Raw genomic sequence first — 15,423 nt, 5'->3', positions numbered from 1 at the left:
TGCCAACTGTAGTGTGTGTGTGCTTATGAATGGAGCGGCTCCACGCCTGCCCTCTAATTGATATATCTCCAAAGCGCTACATCAGCAAGCCCTCGTAATGTCGAAATGGAGCGCTTTGCGGGCGTGTTTAGGGTAATGAAATATTTTGTGTATGAAGAGAGGCCGGGTGGCGGGTGGGTGGGTTGAATAAAGAATAAACAATGCATAAAAAAATATATAAATGTCTAATTCTTGTGCAATTCATATCTATGGGCTACATTGAGGGTTTCCTTTCATTATTTTTTTTATCTGGCATTAGTGCGTAGTCTAAGCCTAAGCTTTAGGGCCTTATTGTAGCGTGCCAAATATTGTTTAAGTTTTTATGTGTTTTTTTTATTTAACTAGGCAAGTTAGTTAAGAACAAATTATTATTTACAATGACAGTCTACTCCAGCCAAACCCAGACGATGCTGGGCCAATTGTGTGCCGCCCTATGGGACTCCCAATCACGGCCGGATGTGATACAGCCTGGATTCTTGCACTGAGATGCATTGCCTTAGACTGCCGCGCTACACTCCAATTGCCAATTGCTTTTGGGAACTTGGGCAGAAAAAGATCATGTCAATCCACTGAGGAAAAAAGGACAATGTCGGATTTTAGAAAATCTTTCAAAATGGAGAGTTGAAAATAAGAAGGGAGGGCCAGAACTTTAGCCGAATGTTTGGGAAAGATTTGGTGAAGTGGTAAAAGAGGATGATAGCAGTGTCCGCTATGTTATGTGTGATGATTGTGAGGCGCTAAACAAATTCAACAGTCACAAGATGGGGACTTCGAAATGGCACGTCAAGGGAACTGCTGGCTACTGTTCAGATGGGTTAAATTAAATCTGGACACTGACACTAGGTCTGTAACCTCTCATATAGCCTAATATAATATATTAATAATTTCTTGCAGTAAAATGATACACCAAATGTACATTTGTACTCGGGAACAGGAGTGGAGAAATATTATTTCTTTCTTTAAGCATCTTGAGAGAATGAATGCACGGTTAGGGACCGTCTGTAAAGATTCTATCTTTATCAGCATCATAAAAGCTGACAGTATTTCAAACACATTAAATACGCATCCAAACCGACCTGAAATGTCTCCAGAAACATTTTCACAGCTTTTAATTTCCTTAAAAATGATGTCACGTGGAATGTAATTGCATTTTCTCTTTGGTCCCTAAATGTCTTTGCTGCACGAGAGAAGCAGAGATGAAAGAGAAAAACCTTACCAATGTCAACTAAATTGAAGCATTCATTCTGCTGATTTATGACATTATTCTGTTGAGCAAGGGATTATTTTGTATTCTAGGGCAACAAGTAATGACAGAAGAGAAGCTGCATGTACCTAATTACATTCATGTTGACTAACAAATAGCCTACCAAAATGTTGGAAATTATAAGCAGAAACATAGGCCGATCTAAAAAGGTCTGTAAAATAAATTGCTCTGTACAACACATTTTCTATTTTTGTGGATCAGGTTCGGGTGCGGGCCTCAGATTTTCACTCATAGTCGGGCGGGTGAGCAAACAAGCTGGCCCTCGCATCACTACCCCCGTATCCAATTGGCTGGCTCTAATGTTCCCCGCAGCCAGACTCCTACGGCGCTTGATGAGGAATCAGTTCACCACACGTGAATGAAACGCAGCACTGTAAACCTAAAGCAAACACAGAATTATTAAAAAAGCGAAGGTTTCGGCACTTCAAATATCAAGCGCTGCTATGCTTGGCATTTGATCTGAGAGTCTTAGTTGTACACACACACACCCTCGTATTCTCCCCCCCATCCCCTGGTCAGCACTTTGAAGAGGGAACGGGCCTGACCCAAAGCAATCTCTTCTGGACCACTCCAAATAAAAAGAAACAAACAAGACTTTAGAGCAAATATGGTTGTGTTGAATTAGCTGGGGGTAGTGGAGTTGAGGGTGAGATGGAGGAAGTGAGTGAGAGAGATAGAAAAATAGAGGGTGACCAATTAGATGGAAAACTAAAGGAGAAAAATGTAGAGCACTCAATTTAAAGGGGACAGTCAGACCTAGAGGCCTTGGTGGAAACACAGACCAGTAGACTTCTCTACAGTACAGTACAGTATGGATGGAAACACAGCAACACATGCCAGTCATTCCAATCTTATGCCTCTGCTCTCACTTTGTCCCCAATCACAAACACACATATCAGTCCAAACCTCACTCTATCCTCTAGGCCTGTCAGCTGCTGTCTATACCCTGCCTGCTGCACTTTCACTGCATGCTGTAAACGCTTGTCATGCAGCGGCTCAAATGCTTCCATTCAGACTGGTGACATCTTCACAAGGCCCAGTCCCCCTGCGTTGTCTCACAAGGGGCTTACAACCAGCTAACAGCTCTGCCTGGAAATTACATGCACCGTCCGTTGCCCGGGACGACGCCACCGCCACCAAAACAAACAAATTGAGTGGTTTGGATGCACCTCTAGGTATGTTCGACGGGAAGGCTATCTGTTGCTCTTCTCCCTGTTACAGCAAACCGAGTCAGACAACATTAAGTGGCAGTGGCCTCTACCCCTGGATGTGGCGCAGAGCGAGACACAGCCTGCCAGTGGCTGTGGTTTGCGTCCACATCGGTATTAGATGTCACATGAATCTGAGTCATCTCTGGAAGCAGCTAGTCATCTGCTCCGTTTCAAAGGACACACAACGGTTTCGAGGAGAGGGCAAGCCCGAGATCAAAACTATTTTTTTTACATTCACAATGTTCTTATTAAATTGAAATAGAATTCAATCCAGGCATGGAAACCCTGAACAGTCAGGGTTTCTCAAGACGGGAAACATTATTTCTGTTTCCCAAACTTTCCAAAGGCCTTAGAGAAATGAAGACGTTACCGCAGATATTTGAAAAATGGAATAGCTAATAAGAGCAGAATAAAGAGAAGAGAGGCTCGGTTGGCCTTGGTGATGATAACCACCTTGTCGTCTAAACATTCCTATGTGTTATTTTCACATGTGAAGGCATGAGAAGGAAAGAGGAATGAGAAGGAATGACAGACAAATGTTACCACACATATCACAAAGAGAAACAGAACCACAGGGAAGAGAAGAGAGACAGGAGTGTAGTTAGCCCTGGTGATGATACAGATGTATGATGATTTGAACGTTCAGTCCATGAAGTTGCTTGATCTGAGGTTAGGCTATTAGTTGGCCAAAATTAGGCTACATGAAAAGTGCAATACTGTTAATATACTAAACAAAACTATAAATGCAACATGTAAAGTGTTGGTCCCATGTTTCATGAGTTGAAATAAAAGATCCCAGAAATGTTCCATATTTACAAAAAGCTTATTTCGCTCAAAATGTTGTGCACAAATTGGTTTACATCCGTTATTGAGCATTTCTCCTTTGCCAAGATAATCCATCCACCTGACAGGTGTAGCATATCAAGAAGCTGATTAAAAAGCATGATCATTACACAGGTGCACCTTGTGCTGGAGACAATAAAAGACCACTATAAAATGTGCCATTTTGTAACAAAACACAATGCCACAGATGTCTCAAGTTTTGAGGGAGCGTGCAATTGGCATGCTGACTGTAGGAATGTCCAACAGAGCTGTTGCCAGATAATTGAATGTTCATTTCTCTACCATAAGGCACCTCCAACATCGTTTTAGAGAATTTGGCAGTACGTCCAACCGGCCTCTCAACCACAGACCACGTGTAACCAAGCCAGCCCAGGACCACATCTGGCTTCTTCACCTGTGGGATCGTCTGAGTGGAGAGGGGGGAGCTGAGGAGTAATTCTGTCTGTAATAAAGCCCTTTTGTGGGGAAAAATGTATTCTGATTGGCTGGGCCTGACTCCCCAGTGGGTGGACCTGGCTGCCAAGTGGGTGGGCCTGGCACCCATGGCTGCGCCCCTGCCTAATGAGTTTATTTAAATTGACTGATTTCCTTCTATGATCTGTAACTCAGCACATTGTTTTTATTTGTTGCATGTTGCGTTTATACTTTTGTTGAGTATTTAACCAACCGTGTGTTAGTGCAGGCTTTCAGTTAAAGTGTGTAAATGCCTTTCCTTCATCAAATTAAGATCCTATATATGTAAGTGCCTTGTTTCTCTCCTAGGCATCACCAGGGCTAAATATGCTGACGACCTCCTTCTGTTTATCTCCAACCCTGATACCTCATTGCCACGTGCCTTATTTGTTCTTAAAAGGTTTGGATCAATCTCAGGGTACAAGCTGAATCTAGGCAAGAGTGAGCTTTTTCCTGTAAATAAGGCTGCTTTAAAGTGCTCTTTACAAGTTTTCAGTTTAGGATTGTCCGCGATCAATTCACCTACTTGGGAGTTAAAGTGACAAGGAAATATTCAAATTTGTTTCAGGAAAACATTGTTGCTCTAGCAGACAGTTTGAAACAATCTTCTACTTTTTGGAATTCGCTACCTCTTTCTCTTATTGGAAGGATTAATGTCATTAAAATGAGTGTGTTGCCCAATTTAATTTCAATGTTTACCCATTTTTATTCCAAAATATTTTTTAATTCACTGGATCAAACATTCATGTTTTTATTTGGGATGGCAAGGTACCACGGATTGGTAGAAAACATTTACAGAAGCCTAAGGCATTGGGTGGTTTAGCTCTACCAAATTTTCAGACATACTATTGGGCTGCAAATTTCAGCGCAATATCTCCAGACTAGGAACACACCTGAATTTCCCCACAGGCCTGCGAATACAGCTATAGAGAGCATCTTGGAGCTGAACAAGCTTCCTAGGGGCGCAATTTCAGATGTATATGCAATCATTCATGACTTACAGAACCCTTCTTTGGTGCCTTTAAAGACTCGATGGGAAAAGGATTTGGGGGAGGAACTTGGGGAAGACACCTGGGAATCTGTGCTGCACAGGGTGCACTCGTCCTCTTTTAGCACTAGACACAGCCTCATTCAACTCAAGGTGGTTCACTGTATCCACTGGTCCGGGGCCAAACTAGGAAGAATATTCTCTGATTTTGATCCTACCTGTGTCTGATGTAAAACGGAACCAACCACACTGTATCATATGTTTTGGGGCTGTCACAAACTGTCAGGTTTCTGGGAATTAATATTTAAATGTTTCTCTGATATATATGACACTGTTATAGATCCGTCTCCCCTTACAGCCCTTTTTGGAGTACTGCCCATAGGTACCCCCCTTTCAAGAATCCAGTCGGACACTGTTGCTTACACAACTCTTTTAGCTAGACGGCTAATACTACAGAACTGGAAGATGGCAGCTCCCCCATCTTATAAATATTGGGGAGAGGGAGATGTGGGAGATGTGTTGTGCTCTCTGAAACTAGAATTGTTTTAATTCAATACGCGTGGGAACCCCAAACTGTTTAATGAGGCCTGGGCTCCATTCCGGTCTTACTTTAAACAGTCCATCCTCTGATAGCATTCCAATTAAAACTAAAATAAGTCTGTATTTGACTTCACTGTGACTTAAGGGTTGGATGAGCATTTCTTTGTGGGTTTTTTATTTTTGGGGGGGGGGCATTAAGGTTGATGAAGTGCTTATTGATTGTGACCTTCGGGTGCCTTATTCATCTTGCCGGGTCAGAGACTAAAATGTGAGCTTGTTTTGCCCTGTTTGTATTTTTTATTTTGTTCATGCTTACATAAAATAAAAATGATTATTATTTAAAGCATTGTAAACTTTATTTTTGGTCCAGTGGATGGTCGGTCTGTGGCCATGACTGTCTTTGAGTGGGTGCATTTCTCCACCCTTATCCCTTGACTGTTTACAGGAACAATGGTGAGGTGTCTACTCTGTCCCTGTACTACAGATTGCCTTTTAACTTGTGTAGCCTTCTGCCCGGTGTGTTTAACTTGTCTAAAGTACGGTATCTTTAAAGCACATTTTTTTTATTTGTATTTTTTCTAGTTGAGTATATTATTTATATTGTTCTGTGTTGTCGTGTGTGTAAAACTGAATAAACAGAGTATTTTATTTTTTTCATATTTTTTTTATCCACGCCTTTTGCGGCCCGGAGCGCTGCTTTGTGTCCTTCTCCCTGAGTGTGCTGCGAACTCCGAAGCGTCTCTCACTCACATGACTCTCTGTCACGTCATCGTGTATTTCTCACAGGCTACAAGTGAAGACAGACACATCAGGGACCCAACTGAGCGCGTCCTTATCGGATTCCGAGGTGCATATTGAAGATATTGGAAGAACTGTCCACATTTCCTTTTCGTCAGCCAACGACATGAGTAGGTCTAACGAACAGCAAAAGCACTAGCCTATGTCAATCTACTATCCCCCATTGTACAAAAGTCGACATATTCTAATCTGTGCGAGAAATAAATATTCCAAACATAGTCTGGGACAGTTGTGGGATGCGATAGATCCCAAATTAATACAACCACTAGCATCAACAAAAACTTGTTTTATGCAATGTGGCTGACGCAACTGATCAGAATGTTTAGCTTAAAATGTTGATAAACTATTAGACTATTTCTTCACATTATAAGCGCAGCAATGTTCCATTAGCGGAATACACCTTTATCAAAAGTGACCGCAAATGTGATTTTGCATGTAAGGCTTTTATTATAAAGGGGCATTTTTATGGTGAAATTATCTTCCCCAAACTTGAAACGCACGTGCTGCTTATGTATTCCAGTGAGGCTCTATCCCCCTTGTAAAGCGGATTCATGTGCTTCATTTTAAGAAGTTATTTGGCCACTTTAGTTGTGATACAAACCTTATCAAAACGTATAGGCCTATGGGATAGGCTACATGAGGTGTGTGACTATGAATCGAACAAGTTGCATAAAAAAATGATTGTTTCTTATGCTGAGCATCATTCACAAGAGATAATATATAATGCACAGGCTAGTATTGTCACCCATCAGACTATTCTTGACTAATCTTGTCTTTACATACACTAAATAATATATGTGTGACATTTGTTTTGATTTAGAATGAACCATTATCATACACCTGTAACAAAACAGGGGAAGCAGAAAAATGCCATCAATGCACTTAAATAGCGAATGGAGGACGCTTTTCCCCATGGTTTATTTCCATGCCAGCCAGGTAGGCTGTACTCCTGTTGTAAATATAAGCAATGTGCTTAATATTAGGAAAGTTGAGAGATAAAAATGGTAGGCCTAGCCAATAGAAAGCTGATGGGATCCTCCTCTTTTTATTAGCGGCCATCACTCTTTTCTCCCGCAATTACACAGCCTATAGAAATGTTGCGCAACATGAGCTCATGGGCTCTCATGAAGTGTTTGATTAGATTTTCGATTACATTTGCACTGATGTCAGAGTGATTAAAAGGACAATAGAGTGCTGAGTAGCAGGCAGTTAGCAAGTTTGGTAGGCTACTAATGACCAGCAGCAGCATCAGAGCTTGGAGAAGCCTAATTACAGTGACTAAATGGTCATGTGGAATTTGACTGCCTTCATAACTGGTGACCGCCGGTGTGGCGTAATCATACGGTCACCACAACAGCCCTAGGGCCGACCAAGGTCCACTGTCAACCAGGCGCCTGTGCCCAAGACATCAACTCCCTCCTGCCCACAGGTCTAGCCAACTACTCTAGTATTGGTGCCATCGTCACCCACATTGGCTTTAACTACATTCGCTTTAGGCAATCTGAGGAACTGAAGAAAGACTACAACACTCTCTTGAACACCCTTGTTGGCAAAGGGAAGAGAATAATCTTCTCTGGCCCCCTGCTGTGCTTTAGAATGGGTTCGGAACGTTACAGCCGCCCCGCTGCACTAAATGAGTTCCTGAAGAAACTTTGCAAAGACAGGAATGTCTCCTTTTGTGACAATTTTAACTTGCTGTGGGAGCAACCAACTCTCTTTAAAAGAGACGGGATTCACCCCAACCCCAGGGGTTCCAGGATTATCCACATCAACATAGCGGCCTGCGTAAGAGACTGACGGTCTGGGTTTGGTAGCACACTAGTCCTCCCTGACATAATAAGCAACAGAGGACATGGATATCGTAATATATCCCAGAGAAATATAAGTGCAGTCAATGTAAGTAACCTAATCTATGTTCCTATGTTCCTGTTCCTCGGCTCAAATATAAATGTCTACCTTGGAGCAGCCTCTCAGAATAGCACTAATAACATACAAGCAACCCAGAAAAGGACTAAAAATAGCCCATATTATTAACATATGTAGCCTGAGAAACAAGTATCATGAAATTTACAACGTACTAACATCAGAAAACATTCATATTCTGGCCATATCTGAAACACTTAGATAATTCCTTTGATGATGCAGTAGTAGTTATACATGATCATAGAATATATAGGAAAGATAGAAATGCAAATGGAGGAGGTATTGCCATGTATGTCCAGAGTCATAATCCTGTTAGGCTGAGTAAGGATCTCATGTCAGAGGATGTGGAAGTAATATGGCTACAGGTTCACCTGTCTCACCTAAAGCTTATTCTCGGAGGAAGTTTCTATAGCCCACTGAGTGCTAAAAGTCAGTATTTGGACTATATGTGTGAAATGATTGATAATGTATGTGATATCAACAGAAAGGTATTTTTTGGGAGGGGTGACCTAAATATTGACTGGTTGTCATCAAGCTGCCCACTCAAAAAGAAGCTTCAAGCTGTAACTGATGCCTGCAATCTGGTTCAGGTTATCAGTCAACCTACCAGGGTATTTACAAACAGATCAGGAACTAAATCATCCATGTGTATTGATCGCATCACATCTAATGCTGAAGAAATGTGCTCTAAAGCAGTATCCACACCCAGCAGATGTAGTGATCATAATATAATAGCCATGCCTAGAAAAACCAAAGTTCCAAAGAGTGGCCCTAAAACTGTGTATGAGCGATCATACAAGTGGTGTGTAATGATGCCACACTTGAAGAATTGGTGAAACTGCTTCTTCCGGTTTACTGATAGGCATGCGCCCATTAAGAAACTGACTGTTAGAACGGCCAATTCCTCTTGGATAGATGATGAATTTAAAAACGGTATGGCTGAGAGGGATGAGAGCAATGAGAATAGCAAATAAGTCTGACAACACAGCAGACTGGCAAACATACAGTAAATTAAGTCATCACTGAACATAAAGAAGAAGAAAAGGTACTACGGAACAAATATAAATGATAGAAAGAATGATCGTAAAAAAAAAAGAAGCTCTGCAGTACTTTAAATGAAATTCTAGGCAAAAAAGCGAACAGCTCCATTTTTCATTGAGGCAGACGGCTTGTTCATAACAAAACCCTTTGATGTTGCCAACCACTTTAATGCATTTTTTGTTGACAAGATTAACGTGTTACCAGTGTTTAGCAAACTTTTGGGAAAAAATGTGTTTGAGCAAATCCAATGTTATTTTACAGAAAACAAATGAACTACAGACTGTCAGCATGCTTATAGGAAAGGGCATGCTCAACATGCTCAGCACCGACACAAATGACTGATGATTGGCTGAAAGGAATTGGTCGTGAGAAGATTGTGGGAGCTGTTTTGTTAGAGTTCAGCTTTTGAATATCATTGATCACAACCTATAAAAAAAAACGCAGGTGTGACGGATTTTGCATCCTCTGCCTATTCGTGGATTGAGAGTTACCTATCGAATAGAACACAGAGGGTTTTCTTTAATGGAACCCTCTAACTCAAATTGGTTTGAGTACAGGTTACCGCAGGGCAGCCGGCTTAGACAATTGTTGTTTTGTTTTTACTAATGACCTTCCACTGACCTTGAATAAAGCCTGTGTGTCTATGTACTCTGACGACACAACCGTATACACGTCGGCTACGACAGTCAAATAAATCACTGACACCCTTAACATAAAGCTCCAGTCAGTTTCAGAATGGATAAACTAGCAATAGGCTGGTGCAACATATCTCATTGTTTATGGGACAAATCACTCGCTCAATGCTAAACCTCATTCAGATCTTCTATTGAATAATGTGGCGATTGAGCAAGTTGAGGAGACTAAATTGCTGGGCGTAGCCCTAGACAGCAAGCTGTCATGGTCAAAACATATCGACTCAATGGTTGCTAAAATGGGAAGAGATCTATCTGTCCATGATAAGACGTTGCTCTGCTTTCTTGACATCTCAATTGACCAGCCCGGTCCTACAGGCCCTAGTTGTGTCGCACCTGGACTACTGCCCAGTAGTGTGGTCATGTTCAGCAAAGATGGACATAGGTCAATTGCAGTTGGTCCAGAACAGAAAAGCACGGCACTGCACTTAAATTGTACACGGAGGGCGATGTCAACAACATGCACGTCAATCTCTCCTGGCTCAAATTTGAGGAGAGATTGACTGCATCACTATTGGTCTTTGTGCAAGCTGTTGATGTGTTGTAGGCACCGACCTGTCTGTTCAAGCAGTTGGCACACAGTTCAGACACTCATCGGTACAACACAAAACAAGCAATCAGAGGTCTCTTCACAGTCCCCAGTCCAGAACAGAAGCTGGGAAATGCACAGCGTTAAATAGAGTCATGACTAAACGGAACTCTCTGCCATCCCAGCTAACTCAAGCTAGCAATAAAAACAGATAAAAAAAAACAGATAAAGGAACACCTTACGGAACAACGGGGACTGTGAAAAGACATCTGCTATTTCTGAAGTGTGAGACAGAGATAATGTAATGTTATGTATATTATTTGTTGTGTTTTGTTTCCTGTTTGACCCCCAGGATCCCCAATTAGCCGCTACCAATTGGGGATCTTGGGGTTCAAACCACCAGCTCTCCCCAGGGACTGACTTTTGAATCAAATCAGCATAGCTGCTGGATACAAGCCCAAACCACAGTCTTCACCACTTGCTCCTTAAAGAGATTTGGGCCAGAGTCAGATGAACTTGTGGATACCATTATTATGTCTCTGCGTGCAGTTTGCAGGAAGTTGCTAACTAGCGCTAGCACAATTGCTGGAAGTCTATGGGTATCTGCATAGACTTCCAGTCATTACGCTAAAGTTAGTTAGCATTTGCTCACAAAGCTACCTCTAACTTCCTTAATAGTTGACACGGAGACATAAAAAAAAAAGTAGCCACGTGTTAATCGGACTATGGGGAAATAGATAATGGGAATCATTGTCATAATCCCGAAGTATCCCTTTAAGAGCACCAGATAGTTTATGCCTCAAAAAACAGATCTAGGATCAGGTTTCCTAATCTTAGTCATTATATGCTAACCAAGAAAGCTGACCGTGGACCTGTGGTGTAGCCAAACCTCTATAAGACGATAATGGCCCTACTGCTACTGTCGGCCTAATGTTCCATACAGATATGAAAGACATACGGTAGATGGTGTCCACAAGCCTATCCTGTATCAGCCTCAAACTTGCACTCAACTTCGCTTCCAATTATCTGTTTCGTATTTCTTCTGAATAGGTCCAAAAGTATCAGATCTCAACATCACACAGGCATGAAATTATTAAGAGAAATGTGACTTATGAGGAACAATCTGAGGAAAACATCAGTAACCTTGTCTCTAGAGAGGTTCTAGTCCGGTGTTTCCCAAACTCGGTCCCGGGGACCCCAAGAGGTGCACGTTTAGTTTTTTCCCTAGCGCTACATAGCTGATTCAAGTAATCAAAGCTTGATGATGAGTTAATTATTAGAATCAGCTGTGTTGTGCTAGGTACAAAAACCAAAACGTGCGCCCCTTGGGGTCCCCGGGACCGAGTTTGGGAAAAGCTGTCTATAGTCTATGAGAAACTCTCTCCTCCCTCTGGTTTTCTCCAGCTCAAAGCTTGGGCTTCAGAAGTCACATGTGTCTCACTGCTGAGCGCTCTGACAACGAAATTAGCAAAATGATTCATTAATTTCTCAAGGCAGAATGTTCGCTTGGTAAGCAGCTGGTTGGGCCTGTGAAATATTTTAATATTTTAAGATTCTAGTTATTATTCAATACTATTGCCAAGTTGATACAGAAACAATTCTCAGTAGGTTATATAATCACTCTGTAGCAGTTAGTTGCATTGCATGCTCTTACAATAAGAAATCCAAATGTTTGCGCTTTATACAGTATGGGAATTATTGATAAAGTGACAAATGTCTATAGCAAAACACCTGTTCAAAGGACCTGGAAGAACCTTCTCCTCTAGTGCAACATGTATGAGCAGATGATCCTTTTGTAGGCCTGTCTAATCAGCGAGATCACTGTATGTTGTTATAACACCATCCTGTAGCTGTTCGCCTGTCAGGGCTGAGTCAAAACCTTGGAGGTGTCTGTCAATTAGTATTCCTTTACACCGACTCTCAGCATATGACTCCTCTCAACCACGTGCGCTCTTGACATGAGCATGATGAATGACAATACCGACTGTGAATCTAAATGTCACGAACTCCTTTTCCATACCTGTGCATTTTCTTGATCGAAAGTGTTGACAAATGAGCTGTGTTACGTTAGCCTTCTGACATGCGTAACACTTCTCATGTACCTGCAGAATCGTAATTTCAATAGGCTAAACGTACAAGAGCAACAGCGTTTAGATGTGAATAGGCTACACTGAACTAACACTACTGGAAAGCAATGCAATAGAAATGCCTTTATATTTGAGTGCAAAACTATCAGTCGGCATGACTGCAATGTGCAGAACTAAATGTTAACCTAGCCTGTCACTGTTGACCCGCGGGAAAGGCAGACAGTTAGTTAGTTACCTGTTCCAGGTGTCTCCGGTACCCACTTCAGCGGACCGATTTGTCGCACCTGGAAAGCGGTCTTCACCTCATGACAGCTGTACGCGCCAACATCCTCTACTTTCAGCAGAAACAGAACTGCCAGCCAAATCCAGCAGAAGTTTACACGTGTGCATATTGCTCGGAACATTGCCGCATCTCAATCCAGGTATCAGTAGGTTAGTGTAAATCGATGATTTCACCGCCGGTTAAGAAAATGTACGACACAAATAAAATGGAGTTGTTGTTACAATTAAACGTCCATGACACGAGGTCTGCATCGGGTTCTCACATTATTGGTTTTAATGCATAAAGGCCCTTCCACACTGAGCCTATATGATCTTGTCTTGAGGAGGGGAGAGACGGTATTGTAGTAGACGAAGATTGGTAGACGTCCCACACTCAACAGGCGCTGTTAGACTGCGTGCATACTTCTCTCCCCCAAGCCATGCGCTTCTCTCCGAAGCTATGCACACGCGTTCACTCTCCCCCCACCCTCTATGATCAGAACGGGTGTCAGATATGAATAAATAATATCTAATTTTCAGGTTGGGCTATTTCATTTAATCAAAGCTTTTCTGTAGGCTATATTCCAAGTTTCACGTTTTAATGGCACGTGCACACAGTAAAATGCCTTTCTTGCAAGCTCTAACTGCAACAATGCAGTAATCAATAACAATGTAATACTAAACATAACATATGGCTTCATGATGGATTGTGCATTGACATAAAACTATATCTATTGTTCCCATATGGTCTAGACTAGAGTCTCGAGAGTCTAGGCTCATTGGTGGGTCACTGGCGATTCCTTTTAGGTCATGTTGACATTTTATTCATGTATTAGACCTGGGAAATCCATAGCCTACACTTTAGATCTGTCACACCCACAACACAACGAAGGAGACCAAAATCAAATCAAATGTTATTCGTCACGGTATAAAAGGTTAATCGAAATGCTTGTGCGCTAGCTCCCTCAACATTGAAGTACAATAAGCAATAATCAGAGTCAAATAAAAAAAATAACAAGCAGAAGAGGTAGGTAGCCCTAGTATGCTCAATAGCCTGATATGTACATAATATCGAATGGGCACACACCGGTTGAATCAACATTGTTTCCACGTCATTTCAATAAAATTAGGTTAAACCAACGTGGAATAAACGTTCATTTGACGTCTATGCCCAGTGGGTTGGATATTTATATTTGGTGTATGGCCAATATACAATGGCTAAGGGCTGTTTTTATGCACGACACAGTGCCTGGATACAGCCGTTAGCCATGGTATATTGGCCATATACCACAAACCCCCGAGGTCCTTTAAGGCTTTTATACACTGGTTACCAACTTAATTAGAACAGTAAGAAGCAATTTTGGGGCATACCGGTGGTATACAGTCTGATATACCATGGCTTTCAGCCGATCAGCATTCAGGGCTTGAACCACCCAGTTTATAAAACAGTATAGATAATGACATCCTATTTAACCCAATAAAGGGCATGGTTGATTAATTCAAAATATACATCTTTAATGGAATTCAAAGTGTCACTTGAGTTTGACAATCTGACATATCAGGCTTTATAAAACAACTTTTATAAAAACAATTTAAACAATTATTTATTATGCAAATAGGCCTATATGGTCTTAGGAATCAAATTCCAGGTGACTGAATAATATTTTGGTGAATGGTGACAGTGAAAAACTTACCCGAACACGCAGCTGTAAATGGCTATTTTGCCTGTGATTATGGGAAAAAAACTAGCTTTCTGACAACCATGCTGGAGCAAATACAGGACTGTTTAGTGTACTATACTGCCCTCAGCTGGTGAAATTGCAAAGCACACAATTTATTTTATTTAACTAGGAGTCAGTTAAGAACCAATTCTTATTTATAATGACGGGCTACCATGGACTATCCCTTTAGACCAGGGCTCCACATGAACTTTTTTCGAGACTTGTCATTCGGGCAAGTAGGACTGATTCTTTACATGTCCGAAAACTCAAGTCACTCCCCCCCCAAAAAAGCAAAAACAAACATCTGTGACACCATGGGCCAAAAAGGTGGCTTAAAATTGTGTGGTATGATGCAAGGAACCACTTCGCAAAATAACATGAATTATTATCACTGTTATTGACAATGGAATGCTGCTAGTCTCTGATACCATGTATTATATATCTCCTGCGTTGTGGCCTTGAGCAAGGCACTCAAGCCCTCACAAAGTAAAATACTGAACTGATAGGCTACTGATTAAAACACATGTGGTCCGTCAATCCTCCATCTGCAGAGCTACTGGGTGTGCAGGCTTTTGATCCAACCCTGCTCAAACACACCAGAGTCAGTTTATCAAGGTCCTGCTGAGCAGTTAATTTTATTTTATTTGTTTACAATGTGGTGTGTTCAACTGGGTTGGAACAAAAGCCTGCACATCCAATAGCTCCCGAGGACTCTCCGGGATGGTTGACCTCCCTGCAACACTACAATTACAACCAAATAGGTTTTATGTCTTTATAAAAAATGATTCCCTCATTCAATGAACCAGGGATTAAATGGCTAGGGTGGGCGAGATAGCGAACTAAGACGTGTATCTATTTGTAAGGTTAAAATATTCAGCGTTCAGGGGAGATCATGACAGCATAGGAGTTACTTCTCAATTAGGCTATTCTAAACAAAAGTTTTTTTTGACTTTGTCAGAATTACATGGCCAGTATTGAATAGAAGAGAATCCTAGCCAATTTTGAGCGCTTGAGAGACGGTTTTACAACCGGG

At 41.6% G+C, this 15,423-nt stretch overlaps 1 protein-coding gene across 2 annotated transcripts in view; it reads right to left on the bottom strand.

Moving 5' to 3' along the window:
• LOC139387100 (glypican-5-like) overlaps positions 1-13,135 on the bottom strand; it is a 204,899-nt gene extending 191,764 nt beyond the window's left edge. The window contains exon 1 of one of the 2 annotated variants that reach the window (XM_071133103.1): positions 12,644-13,135. In XM_071133103.1, coding sequence (XP_070989204.1) covers positions 12,644-12,812 — 169 coding nt within the window. In that variant the 5' untranslated portion in view covers positions 12,813-13,135. The remainder of the gene's footprint in view (positions 1-12,643) is intronic. The other variant, XM_071133102.1, reaches the window with a different exon arrangement.
• Positions 13,136-15,423: the final 2,288 nt, after the last annotated feature.

The sequence above is a fragment of the Oncorhynchus clarkii genome, chromosome 28 (genome assembly GCF_045791955.1).
Source record: "Oncorhynchus clarkii lewisi isolate Uvic-CL-2024 chromosome 28, UVic_Ocla_1.0, whole genome shotgun sequence".
Classification (NCBI taxonomy): Eukaryota; Metazoa; Chordata; class Actinopteri; order Salmoniformes; family Salmonidae; genus Oncorhynchus; species Oncorhynchus clarkii.
The sequence above is the reverse complement of the archived record's forward strand: the minus strand, read 5'-3'. Positions and strand labels throughout refer to the sequence as shown.